The sequence below is a fragment of the Zonotrichia albicollis genome, chromosome 21 (assembly GCF_047830755.1).
Source record: "Zonotrichia albicollis isolate bZonAlb1 chromosome 21, bZonAlb1.hap1, whole genome shotgun sequence".
NCBI classification, from domain to species: Eukaryota; Metazoa; Chordata; class Aves; order Passeriformes; family Passerellidae; genus Zonotrichia; species Zonotrichia albicollis.
In genome coordinates, this window is record NC_133839.1 from 12,383,134 (window position 1) to 12,409,991 (window position 26,858).

General features: G+C 37.3%; 2 protein-coding genes and 1 long non-coding RNA gene across 8 annotated transcripts in view; 2 read left to right on the forward strand and 1 right to left on the reverse strand.

Annotated features, from left to right (window-relative positions):
• The window catches only part of RALGPS1 (Ral GEF with PH domain and SH3 binding motif 1), a 75,123-nt gene that overhangs the window by 17,454 nt on the left and 30,811 nt on the right, over positions 1-26,858 (forward strand). The gene's annotated exons all lie outside the window — the stretch shown is intronic.
• ANGPTL2 (angiopoietin like 2) lies at positions 1,634-17,434 on the reverse strand. Of its 3 annotated transcripts, XM_026796379.2 has the most exons (6): positions 17,049-17,434; positions 13,597-13,743; positions 7,562-8,418; positions 4,240-4,433; positions 3,727-3,997; positions 1,634-3,211 (listed from the first exon to the last, which is right to left on the reverse strand). In XM_026796379.2, exons 3-6 carry the CDS (start codon positions 8,367-8,369, stop codon positions 3,012-3,014), a joined length of 1,473 nt encoding a protein of 490 aa, XP_026652180.1. In that variant the 5' UTR covers positions 8,370-8,418; positions 13,597-13,743; positions 17,049-17,434; the 3' UTR covers positions 1,634-3,011. The 3 variants fall into 3 exon arrangements, with proteins under 3 accessions (XP_026652180.1, XP_014125979.1, XP_005491952.1); XM_014270504.3 differs by lacking the exon at positions 13,597-13,743 and having other exon boundaries at positions 7,562-8,397; XM_005491895.4 differs by lacking the exon at positions 13,597-13,743 and having other exon boundaries at positions 17,049-17,433.
• LOC141731386 (uncharacterized) lies at positions 4,234-6,356 on the forward strand. Its single transcript, XR_012583454.1, has 2 exons — positions 4,234-4,350; positions 6,226-6,356. It is a non-coding gene; the product is annotated as an uncharacterized LOC141731386 (long non-coding RNA).

The window sequence follows — 26,858 nt, forward strand, 5'->3', positions numbered from 1 at the left end:
TGTTTAGCCACAGTGCGATTTAGGAAAAAATAGCACTCACATTGTTTTGAAAATTCATGGCTGTAATTGCTTGTTATAGTGTTTTCTTGTCTTCACTGCTGGTGATCTTTTAGATTGTCTCTCTATGTCACAGAACAAAGAAAGTTGGGTATGATCTTATAATCTATAGATTTGTTGCACTGTTTGCTTCTTTTCCACTTGGAATGTAACAGTGGGGGTAATTATGATAACTTTGAATGATAATTGAACAGTTTCAGGAAAGAATTTTTTGGAAATGTGTATACAAAAGAATAACTAATTGTCTTCTCAGGTTACATCAATCTTGTGACAGCCTTTTGTCTAAATGCTATAGGTGGAGCCCCATTGTTTCATTCCTGATACATAGATAATGTATTAGTTTGACAGCATCTTCTTTACACTTCTGAAAAAGGTAGAGATATTTCAAGAATTCAGAAGAGCAATGTCAGTTTCCTATAGCACAGCTTGAAATAGAAATTTACAGGAGAATTGCAGTTGCTAGGGATCTTCTCTATAGGGCTGCAATTTCTCTCTTGCATAAAGTCACCAAATGGGCTTTTGCTAATGATAGGAAAGTGTATGGTATGGGATTTTTAGACTGCAGGGTTGCCAAAGGTGTACATTTGGGGAGCAATGAAGTAATGTAATTGAAAACTTTGGAAATAATTAGGGAAATGGGAAAAACTAAGGCCTTTCACAGTTTGTAGTAATGTCATCTACTACAGTAGGTGGACCTAGTGCACCTGTTGTGTATGTTTTTTGGTTTTTTTTTTTAAATAAGCATAGTGAAATCTGTAGTTCTGCCAGTGTACTTGCCAATAACTTCACAGTATAAGTTCCAAATCCCTAATGTTTAATTACTTTTGATGTGCCAGGCTCTGTGTTTAAAATGATTTTATGCAAATATACTAATTTTATGTAAAAAATTTATAAGTTCTTTTCTCACATATGGTATCTCTAGGTAATCATGGATTGCTGTGCATTATCTTTTTTAATTACATGGATGAGTATCTAGGTAAATGACTCACCTTTTAGGTAAAAGGTTAAGAAATATTATTATTTTAACAAAAGACTGTCAGCTTGAATGCGGGTTTAAAGCCTATTTTGAGTGTACACTATGAAGATGCATTTCCAGCCATATCTCCAGCTACAGAAGAGCAACTGTAGTAGCTTTTCTAGTGGATGCCTCATCTTGAGATCTGCACAGTGGATACCTGAACTTCTCTGTGTTCTTTCCTCAAGGCAAGCATGAAGTAGCCTTAATGCTAGTAATTGTAAGAGTATTGCAGCCAGGCTTTAGGGCCAGTAGGTGCATTTAATATTTCTAATCTAAAATACAAATCTTTTCCAGAATTGAGTAGATAACCCCATGGAAGATAAAGCTTGAATACTTTTTGGAAAATGTGAGTGTTTCATATAACCCTCAAAAAGTTGCTCCTCCTTGGGCTGTGTGGAAATTCTGTATTTTTTTCAGGTGAAAATTGTTCTGCTTTTTTATGTTACAATATTTCAACACTTCACACACATCAACAGTGGTTGCATACAGAGTTTGTTTGAATCAGAGGCAGACTATTGTGTAGTAGTCTGAACTACAACAAGATGAAATCTCAACATGTCAAAATAACATTTGGTACTTTATTAAGGGTTACAATATTACAGGGGTAATCTAATATATTAAAAACCCTACTTTGAGTTATATACAGCACATGCTACATCACACATCATACTGTGGTAAAGATGTGATGAGGTAATAAGGGAAAAGTATGCAAACACACACAAACACTCAGTGTCATACAGGTTGACCAAAATATATGTTGAACTTCTAGAGGCTTTCACTCTGCCTCTTTTATGCATTCTTTAACTTGTATTTTTGTAGTAGTTTGTTTGTTTGTAATGGGTGTGTTGACAATGTGTTACAGAAACCTATCTCAGAAGAATATTAGAATTACTCCAGTCTGTATTTCATAAGTATGACTGACCTCTAAATATGAGTAAATCTGTTTAATAATTTGACAGTAATAATTGTGAAATATGTTTAAAATAACTTTTTTGCTATGGATAAGTTCTCTATATAATTTTTTATCTAAAGGCTAAGGTTATTAAATAGCTTATAAATTGGTATCCATCATTTGCCTGCAAAGTTGGATAGACCCTTTAATTTATATCCAGCCATTTCTGAATATAGAGGCTACACAGCAGGTAATCACTGAAGTCGGGTACAAAATACCGTAACAGCTGTGTAGTATAACTTGTTGGCTATAGAGCACAGAATACCTATTATAAATCTGGATTAATTTCCATATGTAAGTAGCTACTTCATTTTGGTAAGAAATACTTAATGCTTTTAATCTAAAATATTTGAATTAATGGTGAACTTTTGTAGGAGCAGATTATTTAAATGCACATAGGGAAGGGAAAAGGCCAGATTTATCAGGACAATAATGGTTTGAGTATCTGCTCTCAGAACAGAATTATGTAGTTCTAACTTTATTCATGGTAGTTAACAAAGATTACATAATCATTACACTAATGTACATATACCAGCTACCTAGTTCAAAGGATATGATTCCTGTGTCAAATGATTGCTTATAATAACAATAATAATAATAAAACTCTTACTGTACAGTTTGTAGTATTTCCTGTATTTGAGAATATTTATACATAACATACAAAAATACTTAAATGTGGTGACAATATTTTTATCATCCAAACTTAATTTACAGGGAATAAAAACCAGGAAGTTTATCTACAGTTTTTATCTAAACTGCAAGTTCCAATAGGACCAAGAGGTGTTCTGAATGTTATTACAGTTCCTTTTCTTCAGCTCTTTTTCTGGGGATGATTCTTGAAAATATAATATACAAGCCCTCATACCTTATCAATAAATGTACAGTATCTTACATTCCTCATTTCTGAAAAGATAATTTCAGGTAATAAAATCATAGCTTTATGTGATTTTTAGAACAACAAAGCAAACCAAGAGAAGAGTTATTTCAGTGAAATGTGTTAGGGTTAGGTCTTATCATCATAACAACTTTCTTTAGTGAATATGATCCTCCCCGGAATTCAGCCCAGTAAACACCATCCTGATATCGACTGCGGTAGTGTCCTCCACGATACCAGACTCCATTGAGATTTGAGTGAGCACATGCATTGTACCACCATCCTCCCTTCTGGTAATGAGCACAGTTACCTGCAAAAGAAAGCTCCAGTTCAGGCTGAGAAGTAAATGAAAACTCTTAAAGCAAGCAAGCAGAGTACCAGACTTCACTGTCTGGATGGTCGGCTGGTTGATCTTGGCTTTTTTTAGTATGTTTAACATGTAGGTATCCTGTGGTACAAAGTGAACTTGGGCTTCTTCATGAACCAGCTAAGTAGTTAGGTTCTACAGATAGAATCTTTTTTGTTACTTTCTCTTGCCTGAAAAATCAGCAGGTGTTACCGTGTCAAGTAACCATTCGTAGTGTATTTTACAGACCCTTGTCTAGTGTAAAAACTTTTAATTTTGATGTTAGTATGTACAAGGGTTGACACATCAGTTTGTATTTCATAAGGTACTAATTGACAAATCCCTTTGTAAGTGCAATTTTTTTTTTTCTGTATTTATGACCATAAGTATTTTTCCTTTTTCAAAAGAGATAAAAGGGGGTGGCAGGGGACAGGGATGTAAAGGCAAAGATGGCAAGGCAGCTGAGAGGGACCTCCTACCTGTATATACGTCGTGGTCCCGGTCTAGCGTGGTGAACTGTTTGCCGTTGTGCCAAGTGAAAGAATCTCCCGCATTGCCGTTGTAGCGTCCCAGTCTCAGCTTGTAGTACTCACTCTCTGGCTCCAGTCTGAAGCTGGCATACTCAGCAAATACTTTTCGACCTGACCAGTCTTCCATTGTTATGAGCAGTTTGTAGTTGCCTTGATTTGTTAACCAATAAATGTTTTCTAATCCAAGCCAATATTCTCCATCTATATTACCAAATCCTTGCTGTAAAGGAAGCAAGAGAAGTAGGTTAATATTCTGCATCTGTGTTAGTGGTAAATCTGAGTGTATTCTTAAGTAGAAAACTGCACTAACTTATTTTATAGAGACTTCCTCTTCTGGAAGGGTAAACACATAAGTTCTTTTTCAAGTAGGCTCTTGGCCAGACTCTAAAACCACCCGTTTAAAGTAACTTTATCAGTAAGTTCTAGAGGGTGGAAAATACTAATTGGCTCTCTTGTCCTAACCTTGTATGTTTCCCAGTTCCTGAAAAAGTTGACAGAGCCGTCCAGCCGTCTCTGAATGACAGTCCAGCCACCGGGGTCATGCCGTTGGTCACACCAGACCTGCATAAGCTGGTTTGTGTTTTCTGGTTTTACAAGATAGATGGAGCTTGTGTCATGGCCGTCTTCTAATGCTTGTAGACAGTCTCTCCAGGGCCCTGTGTCAAAACAGAAAGGCTCTGCATCAAGCTGCCTAGAGCATTTCTTTAAAGCAGGGCAGTATTTGAGTTGGTAGCTTTTTGTACTAGTTTGGTTTCACTGAATAGCATATTTGTTTCTCCTCTTATTAAAGGACGAGTATCCACCAAGTGTTTTCAAACCAATCCATTTATTGTAACATTATTTCTGGAACATTTCATAATGAGTTACTGGTAAAGGTAGATTTTGAAAAAGAAATACTTTTAAGGCAGCTGCACTGGTACTTTTGCCATCAATTATATATTCAAAGAAACTAAATAGGAATGACTGCATAGATAAGTAAGAATTTCCTTTAGCAAACAAAACAGTAAGTTTTGATTCTGTCTTTGAGAAATTGATTCTGTCTTTGAGAAATTCTTGATTCTGTCTGAGAAATTCAGCTTTTTTGATCCCCAAAAATGTCACTGGCACAGGCATTAACTGTGGAAGCAACAACATAAATTCAGGCTGTAGGTCTTACTGCTGCCACCTTAATAAATTACAAGGTAACATGGAAATTAAGATTTTTTTTTTTCTTTTTAACATAGGGTGCTTGTGAGAGAAACTTTATATAAATGACAGGACTCAATATACTTTGAATTCACAGAAATTGCAGTTAACATAGTCTTGTTTTCAGTTCAAGAGAGTCTATAAAGAGCTCATGCTTTTTGAAAGTATCTTATATTCCCATTTTTTTCAGTAAATTGTCTCCAGTGGTATAATAGATTGTGTTGATGATCCTGAGATATTCAGAAATATCACCTGCCTTGATTCCTCAGTGGAAGAGTAAAGTCAACAAGAATCATCAAGATTAGAGCCCCTGGATTGATACTCCCTGCCCACTGAAGGAGTAAGGCTTGTCAGATTGTCTGACTAGGAGCCTTACTGAAGCATACAATGCTATCAAGAGTAATTTCTATTTTAAATTATTTCAGTCCTACTGTTTTTCGTATTCATTGTCCAACACTACTAATGGTACTCAGCAAATGCGTTAGAAATAAATTAGTTTTATAGAAATAATCTCAGTGTTTTGGAGATTAAAGCACTGAGGTTTTGGTATTTTTAACTATTTTAATCAGTAAGTCAGTGTACAGAGAGGAGTTCCAAGTCTTTGTTCTGTGGATGCTGTGTTCTTGTTGCCTCAGTCATAATCAGAGACTGTATCTGGAGCTGTGCTTACAAGACCCTTCTCCATTTCTTTTGGGGCTGTTTAGATTTCTGTCAGTTAGATATAGATGCCATGCTCTTGTCACACCATGGCATGGCTCTTTATGAGAGGTGGGGAAAAAATGTTAAACCAGAGCAATTTAAATTATTAGTGCTCATTATTTTATCACAGTGTGTAGTGGCACTGACTAAAAACAAAAAAGTAAGTAATTATTGAAGAACTTCTAAACAGTCGAACAGCTTTGACCTTGTCTTTGTAAAAAAATATATAGCAGTACACAATGTAGTATTTACGCTTTCTTTTATGGCACACAGCAGCAGTGCTCTACTCCACGTGAATCTTTTTTCTGAAAGTGATTTAAGATGAACTATTAGAAGTACATCAAAGTAGAATTTGCTACTACTTTTTAGTGACAAGTACTTTTTTGTCAGGTAGTAACCTTTTCAAAATTTTAGCTACGGTATTTTCCCGTGAAAAAGTGAGAGCACCCTGACTTTCAAGGGAGGTAGTTTTGATAAAATTGTCTTTAGGGAGTTGTAGAATCACAGAAAGGCTTGGGCTGGAAGGGATCTTAAAGTTTGTTTCATTCCACCTCCTTTCCACAGGCATGGACATATTCCACCAGACTAGGTTGCTCCAAGCCCCATCCCAGCCTGGTCTTTGACACTTTCAGAAATGAGGCATCTACCAAAAAAAACCAACAAAAAAACCACAACCAGAAAACAGTGTGAACAAAGTTAATAGTGAAGCTGCTTGAATGCGGGTTTTATTACTATTAAGACTGTAATAAGTGTGTGATAGAGAGAATACTGGTCTATTACTTTTCGAGAAGGGGAGACTTTCAACAGATTAATAGAAGATATTTACTATTTTTGTATTTCACTCCTGTTTTCATTGCACTGGTTGGCTGTGATCAGGTGCAGGCTTTTCTGCACTATCTTTGGCAATTCTGTGAAAATACTGCTTTGTAGCAAAATGATGTAGAAACTTACAGACTCAAGAGACTCAGTGCTTACTTGCTCAAGTTTCTTTCACTGTGAGTATTTCCATGGAGAAACAATACAGGGGTTGTTTGGTTTTGAACATGTGGCAGTTGCATTATTGGGTAGTCCTAAAAGTTTGTTGATGTCCTTTGGAATATTTTGCAAATAGCCATGAAATATATTGAGTGCAGTTCCCCTGCATTACTCTATTTCAGTTAGCTCTGAGTTCAGAGATCTGTGACTCCCTATCTTTTTTCTGAAGAAGGTATGTGTTGTCCACACAGGGAAGAGCACTGAACACACACCTGACCGGGTGTGTGTTCGGGTTTTTTGTTTCAAATGGCGGACCATAGTGAGTCCTTTGCCAGTTATTTTGTTATCACGTAGATCAGTTGATCTCTAATGTGATTTCACATCATCAAATCATGCTTGTGGCAGAACTCCTAAGACTCTTAATAAGGGCTGTATAATATCCTGTTATTATTCCACCACTTACTTCCTTTTGCTTCTGTCTACGCACAAGTGTTCCATATAAAGTAAGGAGATACTTACTCCTTTTTTAATTACACAAGGACATTATCAGATGCTATATCAAAAAACTTGTAATAATTTCATATGTTTACATAGTGTCAAACTCCTTCAGATGTCATGAATTGTAGCAGCTCAGTCTTGAGCAAAGTAAATAAGATTTAGATTACTTGAACTGTAAGATTTTTCTGAAAGTCCTTTATCTTATGCATGTAATATAAATGATGAGTTTGTCTTAGCAAAGTAACATGAGAAAAATATGTGGGGCTAGAGTGTCTTAGACATTCATAGGTTTTTTTTTTCTCTTTCTGTGTTTCTACTACAGCATGTATGTAAAATTCACTAGCTAAATAAATACTGACTACAATAAAAATGGTGTCCACTGCATATTAGCATAAAATAATGTAAATGTATCAATAATATTACTTACCAGATGGTTTATCAGTTGAAGTTGGAATACTAGTAACTGCAGGCATGGTTGGTAAGGTAGGTGGCAGAACCTTTAAGTTCTGATCACTCTGAATCTCATTAGTAGATATCTGGTTATTAATGCGATTGTAAGTAGGAGGCTGGTACACTTTAACTGGTGGTTGTGGAGTTTGTGGCAGTGGCTTTATGGAGGGCATTCTTTGACAATGTTCTTCCAGCTGGGCAATTATTATTGTCTGATTGTTGGCGATTGACATCAAATGTTGATACTTGTGCTCTAAGTCTTTGTATTTGTTTGCAAGCTGCAACATGTCTGCAGTTTGGTTCAAAATCTTATTTTCAAGTTGAGAAAGTTCTAAGGCGTTGTCACGTTTTCGGATAATTTCATGTAATAGCTGCATGTAGAGTTGTGTGACACGAGAATTCATATTTCTGCTCTCTTTTCTTAACAGTTTAACTTCATTAACAATTCCACCATCCACCTCTACCAGTTGCTGAAGAGTTTCTATTTGTCTCTTTTGTTTAAGAAGTTCATTGTTGAGTAACTGTAATTCTTGTTTATTTACCCTGTTTTCAAGCAGAACTTCAGGCTCCTTAGAATTAACACAAATGGCACCTGTCACTCTCTGCTGAGGTACAATAAAGGTGTAAGTGCATTTGTCCTGTGTGTCAGTGGAACGCTTATACCTATTCATATAAATGAATTCTTGAGCTTTTTCCTTGTCATTGCCTTCAAATTCCTGTGTTTCACTTGTAGTAACTCCCACAACAGTTACTAGTATTAAACAGATGAATCTTGTTGTCATCATGATCCTCTAGTTCCGGTCAAATATTCTTCTGCAAAGAATTTAGTAAAATCTGTTTTAAAATAAATGTAACAGTAATGAGTAGGAAATAAGTGTGAATTTACAAGTAATCATCTCTTCTAAAACTTACAAAATAGTACATAGTAACTATTTGTACAAATGAGGTCCAGCATCAACTTGTGATGATTGAAGGGGGACATCATGAGGAGTAGTTGTATCTTTCTGTGGTCAGAACTGTAGTTACTAGTTGCTAGTTCATCTAAAGCCTGCCAAGAACCATAAGAAAGTAAGCAATAAATACAAGGATTTTAAGATTCCTTTCTTCCAGGCAAATACCACAAAAGTTTCCAGGATTGGCGTTTTCATTTAAATATTAATTACACTTTCCATTTTTTACAGTTATAAATACAACCTTTAAATGTAAACATAATGTAAGTTAATATATGTATTAATGCTGCTAAAAGTTCTAAAAATATCAAACTGTTAATTTGCAGTATTTTAGAACTGTATATACATTGCAAGACATACAGCTTAGGTGACATGTAACAATTTTACTTTATTCAGCACTATTGAATCTCCATTGCTTTAAAAAAAAGGAAAAACTTCTTTTACATTGGTCCTTAATAACTGTAAGTTAAAAACTCTACTACTCAGATATAATAGGCAGTAAAATCTGTTATTTTTCTAGACTAGTAGAATTTATAACTGAAACATTTACTGTGACTCTCACTGGAGATGGTCTCTAAACTCAGCCTAGTCATCTCACTCCAGAGTCCCTTCTTGAAAGGAGAAAAGTAGCTGCATATGTGCATGGTGGACAGTGGCAATGCATGGTGATTTAAATCAGCTGGTAGTGTCTGCTGGCATACTGCAACAGTTGCTCCTTGGTGAAATTGCCCTAACTTAATTCTCCATGCAGATTCATATTCAAGGTGGACAGCTGAGGCCCTCACAATCTCTCAAAAAATAAATCAATACCAGAACTTTGTGGGCAACAGTAGACTTGGAAATATGGGCTTAGCATTGTCACTGCTGCCAGAAATACCCTGTCACAAACCACTCTCTTATCAGCTACTTGATCAGCACTTTGATGTCATGTACTTCTAAAACTTTTTCATTGTTGATTTTTAATGCTCATGTGTATATGCAACCTAGTTTTCTTAAATAAAACGAATGAAAAATGCAGTGTTGGAGTTTTTTCAGTGCATAAAGTCAGATACTTTTAAACCAAGGTGTAGTGTTGCTGTAGCGTTATTTCTTTGCTTCTAAAATATTTCTCATGGAATAATCATTGAATATTTAAGTATCTATCACCTTACTGTTTGCTCATCTCTTGTACATTAGTTTTTTTTAAATTGCATGAAATGGTGATAGTAACAGCTGTGAGAAACTGGAGTGAGTCCAGCTGGGTGTACTCAGTACTGAGTACACCCAGCATGGCTAGCTGGAGGCTGGCAGACATGATGAATGAATAGCAGCAGAAAGAGAGAGGTTTGTATAGCCTCCAGGTGAGAAGGTAAAGAAAGACACACATTCAGCTACTTAAAGGGTGTTTGTAAAGAAGATAAATTCCTTTTGGAAGTGCAGTGAAAGTATATGGCGGATACAAATTACCTCAGGAAAAAAATGGGTTTTATTTGAACTTCACTGTGAGGGTGACTGAGGACTGAAGCAGTCACCCAAATAGGTGGTAGAATCTCCATTCCTAAAAATATATGAAGTTTTGATTTAGGTAAGGCTATGAGCAGGCTGATCAAATGCTGAAACTGTGAAACTGGACTTGCTCTGTAAGACGAAGATAAGGTCCCATCCAGTCTAAACTGGTTTATGATTCTAGGCAGCTGCAGACTTTTAAGAGGGTTGTGGTGTTTTTTTTGTGGTTTTTTTTTTTTTTTTAATGTCAAGCTAGTGCTGGATATGCATCCTTTACTATTCTTACTGAGAAAAGTAATGGTTGTCATTTGTATTTTTCTGTTTTTATGAAATAAACAATAGATGTTTCTGCAAAAGATTCAAAGTGACTAGAACTTAATCCTTCTTAAAATTTTTTTTATATACTTTTGCCTCAATTTCTTATTTGGAATAAACTAATTTTAATTTTGCAAATAGAAAGGAGTTGTGCTGTACAGGACTTTTCAAAAATCTTGAAAACATGTCAGATAAAAATCTGGAGTTTGACATGGTTTCTGCAAGTAAAGCAGTGCTATTTGGAGTCTTGGAAAATAGGGAACATAAATTCACCCCAGACAACTTTAACTTGCATAATCAGCATTTGCACAGCAGGTCACACTTGGAAAACCTGGAAGTTTTCCAGGCCTCGTGTTCCTGCACAGATGACTGGTTTCGCAAATGTTTCTTGCATATAGGTATAAAATAGTTTTATTTTGCTGTTGGAGTTCTAATATCCTTCCCCCCCCCCAACCTGTACTTATGGTGACTACTGAAAAGAAGCTCTTTGTTTCCTCAGAGTTCACTTCTGTCTGTTGCAGCATCTCATATGAGCATCTCTCTGCTTTGAGTATGGCTTTGGGGTGCCCATACTTTTCTGAGCTGAAGAAAGAGCAACATGTAACAGATTTTTCTCCTGATTTTTTAAAGAACTGTGTAAGAAAGTAATGGGCCAGAGTTCATCAGCCTCATTATAACGTAGCATCTCAACGATCATCTAGTCCCACTGCCTGACCATGTGAGTGACCCCTCTCTAGGAAGCCTATTCTAGGGTTTGACCAGTGGTTGCAGATGGCAGGCCACCAGTGAATGACATCAGCATAATTAGACTGTCCTGAAATGTTTCTCTGTCATGATCTTTCCTGCATGTCACCTTTTCTAAGATGTTCTTCTTATAAGAAAAATCAGTGGAAGGAAAGTGACATTGGTTAGAGAATGCCCCAGTACAAACAGAAACAAGAATCATACTGTCATCTGCTGTCCTCCTTCCTGCAGTCTGTATATGATAACTTTGTAAGTCTCTCACTGTTTGTACTTGTTTGGTTAAAAAAAATGTGTTTAGTATCAGGCCTATTCGTTGCATATTGGGAACGACTACATGAATAAATGGCATTCCTTCCTTTCTGCAGTTGGATTAAAATGAAGTTCACAACATGGTCATTTGAGCAACTCTCAATGATTAATCTTTCATGGACAAAAAAGCTTTCTGGAATAGAGAAAGTAGGGAGGGAAGCCAGAGAAACCATTTTAAGAAAGGATTTAAGGCTTTTTTTAATACCTTCCTCTTTGAGTAGCAGAACATCAGATTCTTAGGATATTACAATTCCTTCCCAGGTGAGAGGAAGATCATATCTGACGTCTAGGACATTAACTTCCAGTTTTCTCCTGTGCCCTGTAATTGCTGACACTCCTTGTACTTGACTGCTGCCATTGCTTGCTGATCACGCAGCTCTTCCTGTTTCTCTGGCTCCTTTCCCCTTGCCCTCTGCCAGTAGCTCTTCTGCAGGGGGGACTGAGTGGAAACTATATCACTAGGGCCATATTTGTTCCCAGTGCAGAATTCCACTTGGGCAGCTGTAGACTTTTCAATCTAAAAGCACATTTGCAGGTTTGAGGGAAATTTTCATTATTACTGGAGATACAGCATTGTTTGTCTCTTATCCTCAGGCATACTGACCAAACTTTAACACACAACCATACAGGTGAATGAAGCACATTTAAAAAGTAATTATTTTGGTTAAACAACAAGTTGAAGTAATTTCATTATTTCATTTCTAGATTCTGTTCAAGATGCATACTCATAAAAGCATTTTTCATAGCAACTGAGTTGGGGCAAACTTGCCCTAGTGCAGATGTACCTCAGTTTTTTGTATATCTACCCTACTTGGCAGTATATTTCACTTTTTATTGAGGCCAAATACTTTTTTTTTCTCCTGTTTGTCTTTTACCAGTATAACTGCATTTGTATGAAAATGTTTGGCAGCATTGTTGTGTGGCATATAATTGTAGCAGCTTTATACTCCTAGCCAGCACAAGTGCTTTAGTTAAAATTTTGGCTTGTATACCAGCTGTTTGCCTATATATGTATATAATTGGAAGTAGGTGGTTTGCTTATTCATTGTTTATCCAAGTAAGGATATTTCCATGATCTGGTGACAAAAGAGGAAATAAATTTTCTGAAAGGGATATTGGATGTTTCAGTACTTGATTGCTTTTTCTGTCCTTTAGAGAGAAAATGATAATAAAATCTTATTTTGGCTTTGCTTTGAAACATTTTTCTGTCCTGTATTCTGTCTTGTTTATATGCAGCTTTTCATTAGCCAAAATGTGTTGCCTTTTAATTTTTACAAATATCTTGAAATTTATGTACTTCAACAGAATTTCAGTATTTTACAATATTAAGTTGTAGAAAGGTTCATAATGTATTGTTTAATTGCTATTGTGACCCTAAAATTATAAAAGTAAAAACATTTCCACATGAAAAAATTACCATTTTGTAAATATTAATTTCTATTTTTAATTAGCTTGCCTTAAGAGGAAGCAGTAAAGGTATCAATGTCAGCACAATGGTCTTTTTGGGTTTCAGCTACTTAAAATTTGCATAATATTGGATAATCGAACCTGTATCTCTTTTTTCATTATTTGTTGGTTTTGATGCCATGCCTAGGAGGATCTCATTCGTACTAAAGAGACAGGCTAACTGTCTCAGGTTTTATGAAATATTTTGCCTGTGGGATTCTGTGTACAAGTGAAGATCTGTCTCCATGAGATGAAAAATATTACTTAAAATAATCATAGAATCATTAAGCTTATCTGAAAATGCTGCCAGTAGCTTTTCAGTGCTATGGCTGGTTTTTGTTGAATGAAATTTGTTCATAAAAGAGACACTTGCCATATTACTCTGGAAAGAAATGTGTCTATGAAAGCCTGAGTGTATAGTATCAACATTCTCATCTCGATCTCAAGTGGTTTTGCAATGTTGAGTCTTTCAGCCATTAAGAGATTGGCATTTTGTGTCTAGGAGTTTATACTATGTCCTTTTTATATCTTTGCTTTTCAGTGTCCTGCAAAAAGTAAGAGCAGGAAGACTACTGGATGGTGGCTGAGCACTGAACTTTATTATGTGTTGCTTAACATTACAAGTCAGTTTAAGGAGGAAAGGTTTTGATACTTAAGACATTACCTGTACTATAGCATTTTGGAAAAGTACAAAAGCAAAATAACGATCTGTGTGAATCATGCGTGGAACACCTTAACTAAGACAAATATGAAAAATAATTACCTGGATGTCATACCAGAATAGAAGTTTTGTATCTTAAATTGCATCATTATGGCTTATTTCTACAGATAAGGAACATAACAGATCCCAGTAGGTAAAAGTAACAGAATTGCTTCTTGCTGCTGCTCTTGTATTTCTATGTATAGTGAACTGCAACAAAGCCAGAGAAACATAGATGTGACATTGTGATGCACTGATCCATGGACAGGCAGCTTTCAAACGTGATCCATGGCACTCTCGCTACCCTTGGACGCTGCTTTACAGAGAAGGCAATTTTCTGTGCTAAAACTCAGATGTTACAACAAGAGCATTTCTGGGGACTTGAGTAGCTATTTGGATTGCAGTATAGTTGAGTTTGATGCAAAGATAAAAAGCACTACCTGTTTCTTTTGTAGAAGTGATAGTGAGAACCTGGTATATGAAGAACACAGCAGCAAACTTTAACAAGTTAGAAAGATTTTTAGTGGCTTGTATGCTGCAGCTGAGGAACTAAGGATGCATTAATAGTTTACTGGGCTATGATAGTTATTGTAAACAAGGTGATGCAGTAGGTTTTCTACATTACTTACTCTTACACGGAACGCTCAGAAACTAAACTAAAGCAGAATTCTCCATTTAAGTCATTGCATCTTAGGGATAACAACTGTTGTTTTTACAATAATCATTGTCACTCAGCCTCCCTAAAAAGGCTCCCATAGTATTACATACCTTGGAAGTCAATTTCAGGATTGTGGGGTTAATTTCTTTTAATATTTCACTCCATTTTCTGTGTAGGGTTTTATTTTTGTGGTGTGAGTTGGGTTTTCTTTTGTAATAGGTGACTTCCATTTAATTAAACAGTGGATAAGCAAGGTCCGACACTCACCATTTATTTCCATCTCTACAAATTGCTCTGACTGAGGAAGGGCTTACAGTCTAGAGGCTGGATTGTTTAAGAGTTCATGTAGGTCCAGCATGCCAGAACTGAATGCACTATAATTAGTCTCACACATCAAAGCCTTTCAGAATACCCAGATAGGTGAAAAACACATACATAAAAAGGATAACACACACACACTTTTGCATAACACTCGTATTTTCTGAAATGGTTGCTTTGACTATGAAGAAAAAAACTGTACCACACATACAAATGAGTTCATTCAGCTATGCTAAACCACTGTTAATCACTGTTTTTTGTGCTGGTCATATTTAATAAACAAGGCCAGGAGTCCTTTTGATGGGCTGTCTTTTCCTCTGTACCTCTGATATGCCATCTTCTGTGCAGAATCCTCAGGCACTGAGGCATATAAAGGAGGCATGTTCACAAAAGGCATAGTGTTAACTAAGACAGCATTTATTCTCTAGAAGATAAACTGCTGTACTTTATTGTGAATTCATACATAATTTGATAGCTGTGCATTCTAAAGAAGAAACATGAATAGCTAGCAACACATCTTCACTGTTTAATACTTTTGTCTTTGATAATGAAAGGTATTTTTATATTAGTGCAGTTTTACATTTTTATTGCATTATAAAAGCAAATGAAGCAAGGGTGTTGAAAATGTAAAATCCTGCTATGAAAAGATCAGAAGGCTTGGTTTTGCATTTTTTTAAAACACATCTTAGGTTTTTGCTTCTACAGAATCCTTTGATAGCCAGTGTTTGTGGACTTACAGTTAGCTGGCATGTTCCAGGCACCAAGCCAGTAATATGATCTGGATTTCACAACACCATTGTGATAAGACAGACAAGCATGAATTTTTTGAATCTGCATGCTTTCCTACTCCCTGTCCCTTGTCTTAGAGGTCATGCTCTGTTTTTCACTCCTTTACACGTTTTCTTCCATGGAATTATGTTAAATTATCCTGTGAATTTTTACCTCTCAAAGGTAATCTTAAAACTTAGTGTGAAATTTGCTCTTTTCTAAGAGGAGGGACGTCCACTGCTGCAGGGTTTCTTTTAGAATAAGCTCACGTCTTAGCTTTTCGATGAAAAGTATTGCTGTGAAAAATCTAGTGATTTTTTTTTGTTGTTTTTTTGTTTTGTTAAAGGAAACAGCAATTCACAGTGAAAACACAGCACAGTAATATGTAGACCGCATTTCTCCATGTATTGGAAAAAACCTTTAAAGCTGGGCTCTAAATTTTAAAGTAAATACATAAAAAAGGGCTGACACGTAGTAGCATGCAGTGCTAGTTTATGAAAACATGATACTGAACTGAATTGAAAAATTTAACTCCAAACTTAGGGGGGGGAATCACTTTTGCAGTTTTACCACTAGTTCCTTCCAGTGGAAAAAGTGCCACACTGGCATTAACTAATTAATTCCTTTAAGACACTTGAGTTAGAATACATTCTCTTGTCAGATTTTCTGCCCACTTAAAACTGAAATTTTAGTTCAAGCACCAGTTCAGTTTTCTTAAAAGGTAATACTTTTTCTAATGAGGGGATTGGATGATTAAGCCACACATCGGAACGAAAGTGTCTTCATGAGGTCTTGGAAAACTTTTGTTTTGAAATACTATCGGTTGCTGCAAGAAACTGCAGAAGTTTATGTATCTATTGTTGCCGTGTAACTTTCTTCAAGTTTTGGCAAAAACTTCAGTTACAAGAAGTACAAATATTCTTCTTGATTACCAAGAATTTTAGTTGTTTGTGGATTGTTCTTTGTGCTTTACTAAAGTTCTGTCATAGATGTGGAATGTAATTACTGAAAGAAAGCACTGCTTTTGTTGTTGCTTCCCTTAACAGTGGCCTCACCTTATTTTCACTTAATCCAATCACTACCAGAAAGTGCTCATACTGTGTGTGCTCATATGTGTGCATGCACATTGTCCGTAACAGCCTTTAAAGAGATTCATATTTTAATAAATGTGACTCATTTAACCTATGAAAAATAGCAGTTAGACCATGTAATACTTTGATGCCTACATGAATGTACTCATAAATGCTAGTTTCTTTTTAATTTTAAGTTTTTGTGAAATACTTCAAATATTTCCTTTATAGACTGTTTAAGTATCAGAAAGTTTTGTATCTCCCTAATCGGACATGAGTGTAAAAAAGACTGAATGGAGGTTTCAAAATCTTTAAGACAGATATTCCTTTAGAAAATAGTATGTCCTAGAAAAATTCTTGGATGGCAAGTTTAAGGTAGTGTGATGATCAAAGAAACGCGTAAAAATACGATTAAAAAAAAAGTCGTACTCTTGAAAATAATACCAAGGCTTTCACTGCCTGGCACATAATGTCTCAGCTATATTTACAACTTTTATTTTAATATGTGACGGATTTTTGTTTAGGGTCGGGGGTATTTTTTTGTTCTTTTGAAGTGAATAAGCAGGCTTGCTGCTTTATCTTAGGGAGCAGTCCTACTCTGATAAGCTTGCATTGGCTCCCTCCGTGCAGCGGGAGCTGTGAGCCGCGCGTACGGAACCCGCCGCACCCGTCCGGCAGCCCCCGGCAGTGCCCGTCCTTACCGCGGCTGCTCGGCTTCCTCGCTGCGCTCCTCGGCCGCTCCCGTCAGCAGCTGCCGCCGCGGCCCGACCGCGGTGACATCGCCTCGGCGACCCGCAGTCCGCGTGCGCCGTGCTGGGACCAGACGGGACGTACTGGGGATTCTTTTCCTCTTCTGCAATTCTTTTCCTCTTCTGCGTTTTTCTTGCTCAAGACCGTTCTGGGCTGCGTCCCGGTTCCGAAGCGGCACGTTCCCGCGGGGCGCTCGGCGCTCCCGGCCGTCCCTTCAGGCAGCCCGGAGCTGCCTCATTTGAACCCCTCCTCTTTGTGGCAGGCTTATCCTGGCCGGGAAAGGGGGAGAGAAGGCAAAGCAGCGGCGAGCTGCCGGGCGCTGGTTGGACGGGCGAGCTGCCTCCGCCCCCGGGCAGTGGGGCTGCCGGGAGGAGCTTCGTGCCTCGGCCACCCTGGCTGAGCCCTCCCCGCGCGGGCTGCGGGACCGGCCTCGGGGGAAGCCGAGTTTCAGCCGCGGAACAAGGCACATGCGGGGTTAAGGGGAAACTGGGGAGACCGCGAGCAACGCCCGTCCGCTTTGTTAGATCAAGGGCAGTGAGGGTGGGTAATTGCACGGGACTCAGCCCCAAAATGTCGGGGGCCGGGGGACACTTCCTGCCTTCGGATCTCGTCACAGCGTGCTCAGGGATGCGGGGATGGATGTTCATCCCAGGCGCTCGGCGGGCGCCAGCGGAGCCAGCAGACTAGCTCTGTGTAGCGCTGAGGGGCTCCTTTCTTAGTACTTCCTAGGTCATCTTTGTCAGGCAACAGCTCCAAAGCAGAAATAGTGGACGGTAAATTTGTCCAAATTCAAGCAAGCTCTTTTAAAACATTCTAATGCAGATTGCGAATTCATTATTTGGCTGAACCTCCGTGCATTTTGAATGCTTCTTCATACTTGTCCTGGTAATCTAAAGCCTGTTTCTCATTTGAGTGATGGGAATTCCTGCAATTTTCCTAAAACCTCTAAAAATTTGCTGTTATGAAACTGCGTGTAGAACGGTTTTGGTTAGTAGCTATTAGCTGTGGGCTTAAAAAAAGGTTTGTCAAATGAATGAATGAATTTAGAATCTGCCTTTATAACTTGTTGGGAATCCTGAAAAGAAATTAGCAAATTAAAAGTGAAATTTTACAACATAAAAATGGCTTTTTTTATTACAGTTTAGGAAACCAAATGGTTGTTTCAGTCACTGTATATCAATGGCATTATAAGAAAGCTGTATTGTACTAATGGGGTGTATTGTAATAATGGGCTTATTGGTAATGTGTCAGTCAGTTTTGAAGATATTTGGGTTTTGTAGAATTGGAGGAAACCAATATGAGGGCCCTTGAGTTAACCAGAGGACAAATAGAGAGGTTTAAAGACACTGTATTAAAACCAGTTCTGTTCAAGTTAAAACATGAACAAGTAGTTGTTTCTGTAATGACAGATTATTTCCATCATAAAAGTGAATGTCAGAAAAACCCTCACATCTAACTGTATTACACTATCAATTCAATATGCCTTAGGCTTTCTAAGTTTTTTGTACCTTCCCTGTATGGCCTGTGATTCCTTCAACTTACTATTGTTATGTTAATTATTTTCTATTTTAACTCAGAAGCTTATTTCTTTCTATTCTAAAGAGAGAGGACTACTGACTGGAGTGCCATTTCAGTGCTAGTTAGGAGCATAGTCTGGATGCTTGGGATTAAAGCAGTCCAAAGCTTTTTCTGATTTTATTCCAGTTTTATACTGAAAAAGCTGGCTTAATAGAATCAGAAAGTGATAATTCTGTTAATTTTTGACCGATTTAGCAATATTCCCATTAAACTTTCTTTCAACGTGAGTATGATTCACACTCCTTTCTTCCCAAGGTGCTTTTTCAGCCTAGGAGAGCGCTGCTCAAGGGAGGGAAGTGGCAGCAGGAAGAGCAAAGGGAGTGGGTTGCCATGAGTGTTTGTCAGGATATTAGAGTGGTTGTTTCCTGTCGTCGTTTCCTGATCAGTTTCTCCAGTTCCTAAGTTGCTTGTAGAAATAGATAGGTGATTCTCTAGCTGGATTACTACTTGGGTGGAGTATTTAGTTTTCATTTTAAAATGGACAGTTTTAGATTCTTTGCTTTTATAGGAAAATGCAGGTTTCTAACTTGAAGTTATGCCCCACAGCACCAAGGTTCTTGGAAAAAACTATTTCCTGAGGATGAGGTTGTTGATTTAGGCTCATATTTATAAAGTATCCATAACCACTTTTAAGCTCTTTAATGTATAGTTTAGGTCCATTGATTTTAGGGCATTTAAATAAATGCAGTTAAATGCCTAAAAGTTTTACTCAGTGAAGGAGCCTAGAGACTTTTCTTGTGGTGGATTTTTAGTCATTAAGCGTTCTCTTACAGGTAATTATGTTATAAATAAAATATTTGAAAAATCAAAATTAGCCAAACTCTGTTTTTGTGACTGTCCTCTTTGCTGAACAAGAAGCATATTTTTACACAGATCAGCCTTTTGATTAAGTACTGAGTGCTTTTTAGTCTCTTAAAAGCTGTCTAAATAACCTGTAAGCTTTTGTGTATGGCTTGTTCTAAATAGTATATGACAAAGCTTATTTCTTCAACCTGTTGCAGTTTTGTCTACAGGGAAAAAGAGAAGTTGTGCCGACTTGATAGATGACAGGGAGCTTTTATTTGGATGTGCCAGGTGTTTGTAGCATAGCTGAATTGTTTGTATAACAATAGGTGTTTGCTCCTTGGGAAGGACTGAACAGAAAAAACAGGATTTGCCTTTGTGTGGGCATATCTTTTCCTTGGATTTGTAATGCTGTGAAGTGCAGTTCACTGGTTTTTTTTAAGAAGCTTTACACTGAATGATGTGTTTTGCAAAAGATTTCATAGTTGATTTCTCCTTCATCCTGAGAATCTCAGCAGTCAGCTTGTATTAAAGTCTATGATTAGAGAATAAAACACCCTACTAGCAGAAAGGTACTAACATCCAGTTATTTCTGGCTGTGAAGTCTGACAGTTGTCTTCAGCAGGGTAATGCAGTTGGGAAGGAGTGGTTTGAAAGACTGGGCTTTGAGAATGATTGAAAATACTATGAAGCATCTGGCCATAGAAATTAACTTTGAGTCATCTGAGTGATCAGAAATTCAAGGTAAGCAGAAAGAGATAAGAATGTGCCAATCTTGAAAAGGTAAACTTTGAGAAATTAAACAGATTGTTTTTCCAGACAGGGTGCAGTTAAGTTGTCAGATTCATTTGCCACAAGATCTTTCAATCTCAAAAGTTAAAAAAGGGAAAGTGCTTTTGTAGGAATAGCAGGGAAAAGAAAAAATTGATGGATCCAGAGAAAAAACATTGTAAAGAAAAATTACCACCCAGACTTAAACCTGAAAGTGTTTATGTAAGATCTGTCTCAGGAAGTCTCTAACCACCACTTGCTGCTGACAGGAAGCAACATCTGGAAAACAGCTATTGTACCTTTGCCTTTTTCCTATAGTCTTTTTTGAAGTATTTTCTGCTTTCTGACATTGGATAGCATGCGTTTAAAAAGGTTAAAATGCATCACTCTTAAAGCATTTAATCTTCTGTAATGTATTTTTCCTAATTCATGGAAAATGTATTAGGAAATAGCTGGGCTTTGGGGGAAATGAAAAAAAAATTGACAGTATTCTGGAGAAAATCTTATTTGTTTAGGGGGAAAGCTTTGGTAGAAAGGTCCAGACAGTTTCAGAATTATTTAGCCTGTTTCAGTGGATAACAATATGATCTGCTGTGGGGGCCTGAATATATGTTGTATTGTAAGACCTATGTGGTTCTTAGTTACTCCAAACGAGCTGCAGCTGCAGGGTCCTTAGTTGGGCAACAGCTGTAGCTCGTGAGGGTAACTGAGATAAATAGGGGTGGGTCAAGAGCCCAAGAGGAGCCCCTGAGAAGATGCTGCAGAGAAAGGAGAAGAGCCTGAGAGCTGGGACTGCAGCAAAGATTACAACAACGAAGGTATGGAATCCCCCGGACAGCCGAGAGCTGTGACAGCCTGAGAGCTGGGACTTTACGTGTATGGCAGCCAGAGAGCTGGGACTATAGAAGAGGCAGCCTAAGAGCTGGGACTGTGTGTATATTGTAATTGTTAAAAGAAAAGGGGGAAATGTGGGGGCCTGAATATATGTTGTATTGTAAGACCTATGTGGTTCTAAGTTACTCTAAACGAGCTGCAGCTGCAGGGTCCTTAGTTGGGCAGCAGCTGTGGCTCGTGAAGGTAACTGGGATAAATAGGGGTGGGTCAAGAGCCCAAGAGGAGCCCCTGAGAACTGTGCTGCAGAGAAAGGAGAAGAGCCTGAGAGCTGGGACTGCAGCAAAGATTACAACACTGCACCAGTCACGGTAGAGCTTCTTGAATGTAATTCCAGTTGAGTTCCTGGTAACATTTTCTTTCACAAATTGGTATTTTAGTTTGAAAGTTCCTTGGGTTTTGCTGCACTTATTGATCTGGTTTTCTGTATTAGGCTTCATTGCTGTGGTGACAAATGCGGGATGATTAATTCCCGGGGTTGAATAGGGTGAGATTACTCAGGAAAGACTGAATCAAAAGATTCAGTCCAATCAAAGATGGAATCAACATCAAATTTTAATTTTGTTAGTTGCTGTAGATGTTGCTGAGACAGAATGAGCCAAAATAAGGTGCCCTGTCTAGCTCTACACTTTTATAAGGTAAATTTTGCTTATATCACATGATAAAAGAGATTGCTTGAAGTACTCACTTTATTCACAGTTAAAATTAGGGTCCATTGTCTGCTTGTATGTGCAGAGCCTTCCTGCTGCAGCAAATTAGTCCATAAAACTGCTGTACTCCAAACTCCCCTTCAATAATAGATATGCAGGTATAGGCCAGCACATTTTTCAAGCTTGTCATAGAACAGTAGAGTTGTGGCTTGAAGAGATCCCTGGAGATTACCTTATCTACCTTCTGTGGAAAGCAGGGCCATAAATTAGGTTACCCAGTGTCCAGTCAAGCCATATCTTGAGTATTTCCAGCAAGGGAAATTGCTGTCCTCCTCTGGGAAACCTATTTCAATATTTAAGTGTATTCACAGAGAAGAAGTTTGCTTATATGCAGATAGAATGCTCCCCCATCACTTCTTGACCTGTTGCTATCACTCTGGAGAGAGTATTTCCATCTTCCCCGTGACTGCTCTTGTGTACTGGAAGAGCAGTTAGGTTCCCTTCCTGCCTCTTCACTTCCCTAAGCTGAACAAACTCAATTCCTTTAGCCTTTTTTCATATGGCAAGCTTTCCAAACTTGTAATCACCTTGACGGCTGTCCATGGGACTATGTCATAAATGTGTGAAGTCTCTCTTCAGACATTTTATGATGAATACATTTCTGTATGTTACAAATTACATGATGTTGCCTTAGCAAAGGTTTGTCTGCATTTTTTTTTAGAGTATTTAAATCCTACCAAGGTTAACCAGTATATACATTTGGTTTTGTAGAAAAATTTTCCAGTCCTTAATCCTTGGAAAATATCCAGTCTTCTTGAAACCAGCAATACCACAAAACAGTTGGCTTTTTTGCCCATGAGCTAATCTCCTAACAATGGTGTCTTTGGTTTTACAAACTGCTGACTGTAGTAGTTTGGACTTTCTACCACGTAGTTAATTGATAAGTTACTGTCCCTCTGTCCTCTGCTTTGTTTAGTGTGATACAACCACTCTACTGTATGTAGGAAAATGCTTTCATAAATATACTTGACTACAAATTGGAAATATATCCTTGTCTCTTCTGGTCCTCCTGTCAAACCAGTGTCATTATTCAATTCGTGAGGAGCAAAAATGGAAAATAATTACTTTCCACAGATTCTCTTACTTTATGTGTGCCAGTTACTGCGTGTCTTGCAGACTCTGCTTCCTGTGCTGAAGGAATGCTCTATGCCCAGACATCTGTGTTACACACCAGCATATGTGCATTCAGGGGCTGTGAATATTTAGAAGTGTACATGATTGTAAGTAGGGAACTAAACTGTTAATTAAAACATTTAAGGGGTTTTTTTACCTCCTTTTACACCATGTGTTTGTTCACAGTAACAGTACAATTTACCAAATAACTGTGATATTTATTATAGTACATGATCAAAATATTACCTAAGAATAATAAATTCAAGTCCCCAGGCTTGTGTGAAATACTTCTCTATCAGCTGATTATTTTTTGTTGCAAAGTAGGGAATGTCTGACTGACAAAAATATCATACATCAGCTGTTTCCTAGCTTACTTGCATTTGCAGAATTGCACAGACCCTTAACAGACCACTATGCATGAAAATATGCAGTAGTGGAGTGGTTTAACCACCTAATTTTTTGTTTGTTGGCCGTACTATTTTTCAGTATTGTTTTATAGTCATTATTAAAAAAGTTTAAAAAATTAAAAAGTAAAAAAGACGCAGTTGATAATGATGCAAGTTTTCAGTCTTTATCTGTGCAGATGTTTTTTATGATTGGTTTTGCAACAGTGTATATTTGTGAAACAATTTTAGGTGCTGCAAGTTTTGGATTACACCTCGTGCCTGCAAATTGTCATAAACCCCCCAAATTCTGAATTGTTAGGAATAAATGTTGCTGCTCAGGTAAAAGAAATCTGTGGCATAGCAGAAAGCTTGAACCCAGGCTTTCTAACTTGGAGGAATATGCCAAAAAAAAACCAGATTCCTCTTTGTTTCTGTTACTGCTATTTAAAGTAATACCTGCCCAGCTTTTCTCATTAGTATAAATTTGTACATTATTTACTTGACTGAAAGTGTTTTGTCTTTCATAGCATGCTATATCCATCTTTCTTAATGAGGGTCAAATTGCATACTGTAGTTGTTCATGAACATTTTAAAGCTTACATGCTCCAGTTCAGGTTCTTCAGAACTGAGTGAAGCTGAATAACCATTCGTTTTTTGAGGGCTTGGCAGTATTTTTCTGAAGACCTCTTTGTTAGTACCCATCAACTCCAAAGTATGCTTATTTATTATCTGTCCCAGTGCTACTTTCTCAGAAGCTTTGAGTATTGAATAAAGAAAATAATAGGAGAAGCTTAACTGTAAATCAAGACACAAGTATACAGACTTGGGTTTGCATCCTGGTGAACACTTCAGTTCTCCATAAATATTTTTTCAATAAAATCTAGCCTTGGAAATTGTTGTCTGGTGGGTGGAGGACTCAAAATGTGGCATTGACTGCTACATTTGAAGTTCACTTTTTTGCCATAATAATGTTTTCCTGTCTTTAAACTGTTACTAATATTACTTCTTTGTTTGAACTCTCCAGTAGAAGTTTAAAAGCTTGGTATCTCAGGTTTGGTTTTCTTTTACCAGCTTAAAAATAATTTGTCCCTGTTACACAAAGGGATTTTCATTAATAAATGTAGTCCTGGATTATTTGGCTTTGCTTTCCTTAGCATGTGTTGTTACTTCCATGGGACCATAAACTAATGAACACTGTTGTCTGCATACAATATCCAGCTGCAAAATTAGTTCTGGTGACAATGGAGAAAAGTGAGTATCACTGGAAAATGATACTTGCCTGTGGAAGAAGCTGCCCATGAGCTCACTCTCTGGAAAATATCCTGGTGGCCTCACATCCTAGCTTTTTTCAGTGCACAGTAGCACAAATGTGAGCCAAAGTTTGAAAAGTTAGTGCTGTGTGTTTGCTTTGGCATGGGGCAGCCCTGAGGCTTTCCTTTGAGAAACGAGTCTTGAAGTCTTTTGCTGAAGGGAATTATTTTGTCATTCCTCTGTGCAAAATGAACTGATTCTTATCTATGCCTACGATTGCATCAGATATATAGAAGAGTTTAAAATATCACTGCCAAGATTAAAAAAAAATCATAAAACTTGATTATCCTTCTTGCTTTAAAGGAAGAGAGGGAGAGGAGCAATATGGGAAAGGGGTGGCTTGGCGTGTAATTACAAAAAATGTGTTCTTTTATATTCTAGCATGTTACAATCAGTTTAATTTTTTTTTACATCTGTCAGTTTGGGTTTTTTCTTCCTGCACCCCACTACCTACCAAAAGCCCATTTCCTTACACTTTTATTTAGAATTTGCAGGGCCTAGGCTAACACCTTTCATCCTTTTTGGTGCTTGTATACCTTGTTGGTCCTCATCTGTATGTTGTCCTGGAAAATAGATTCTTTGTCCTGAAAAAATGCTTACAACCACCACTGCAGAGTGGAAATGTGTTTATATCTTTAATATCAATGAGAAGCTACAGACTTCCTCAAAATAGCTGGAAAGTGGCCTTGACCCAGGCTGCCATAAGGCATGTTGCAGTGGAGAGGCTATGAGCAAACAGAAACTTTACAGTCATAACTCTAACTACATTTTGATGTGCCACTGGACAGGAGAGGACAGTGAAGAGCTGCTGTATGGAACCTCAGTCTAGGTATGACCTCTAGGTCATTGCAAAACCTTGGGGACTCAGGATTTGCTCAATGCTTAACTGCTACAGAGCCACTCTAATATTAAGGAAATTGGAGTTCTTCCCTCATTCTGAGGTATAGGGTGCCTGGTCTGTGCTGGCCTTGTGGAGGTGTTAGGGTCTCTCGAGTGTGTGGGATGATGGCCGAAGCAGTTCCCAGTGTGGTTGAAACCCTTGTTCAGATAAAGTTCAGAAAAGGTGAAAATAATAATTGCGTTTGGTTTTCCCTCTTTTAAAGCTAAGTAAGACTGAGACGTGGAAACAAAGCAGGACAAAAGTGCTGTTTATATTTCTCTGGTATGATAAGTGAAATTTAGTATGAGATAAAATAAACTGGTATGATTAATAGCTTATCTTCACAAGAGTGGAAAAGGACAAACAAAGAGTAGGTATTGCTGCCCTTCACAAACTTGTACAAAATTGTCTTCTAATCACATAAAGTCATACTTTTTTCCTTTTTGCCTCTCTGCTTTTTGTATGTATTTTTATAATCTAGGAAAGCAAACCCCAATTACTCCCTCTTCCTTTAAACTCATCCTTTGGCTTGAAGAATTACTGTAGCTAAGAAGTAGAATCACATTGGCATACTTTATCAGTAGGTCTAAAACTACCAACTACTAATATAAATTACAAAAACAGAGGGGTTTTTGTTTTGTTTTAAGAAAAGGAAGCAAATAAAACAATAATTCAAAACATTAATAACTTTTGATTATACATCATTCTGTCTTTCTAGAGGTAGAAATGTGTAGAGAGAGAAATGAAGATAAGTTGAGAACGGTTTTTAGAAGATACTGTTTGGGAGAAAGCAATAAATACTGCAGGTTACTGTTAAGATAAAACTGTTAAGGTAGTCAGAGTCATATGAACCTCTGGTTTATAAACTGTACTTATATTTATGAGATAGATAAAAATATATAAATATGATTATATATAAAACATACAAAATTATTATATAGCTATATAAATAAATATATTAAAAAAGAGATATATTTCTTCAAGAGAGGATTTTTAATATGGGATGAAAATTATCTGTGTCATTGCAGAAAGTTAAACTAGACTATAAAACTTGACCTGATTTCTAAGCATCTTTTTCTTTGTTTAAACTCCAGCATGACTGGAAATTCCCATGGTTTGTATGTTGTTCAGTTGTTAATCCAGCTCTCTTCCACTCATTTACAAGGTCTAAATGTCCCTTTTGGTTTTGGTGGGATTATTAAATTACCTTTGGTCTCTGGAGCACTCTCGTATTTATCATGTCAGTGGGTCTAATGGGCATATATGGTTCTTTCATAGTCCAAATTCACAGATTGCTGCGCACTTGAGAGACAGTTATGGCCTTATGCTTTCCAGGCA

What these genes read in the sequence shown, in the direction of transcription:
- ANGPTL2 (XM_014270504.3), bottom strand. Translation starts at nt 8,369, where the DNA reads ATGATGACAACAAGATTCATCTGTTTAATACTAGTAACTGTTGTGGGA. An exon ending in TTCAACTGATAAACCATCTG is followed by an intron (nt 4,434 to 7,561) that starts GTAAGTAATATT and finishes GTTTTGACACAG; the next exon opens with GGCCCTGGAGAGACTGTCTA. An exon ending in GGACCACGACGTATATACAG is followed by an intron (nt 3,212 to 3,726) that starts GTAGGAGGTCCC and finishes TTTCTTTTGCAG; the next exon opens with GTAACTGTGCTCATTACCAG.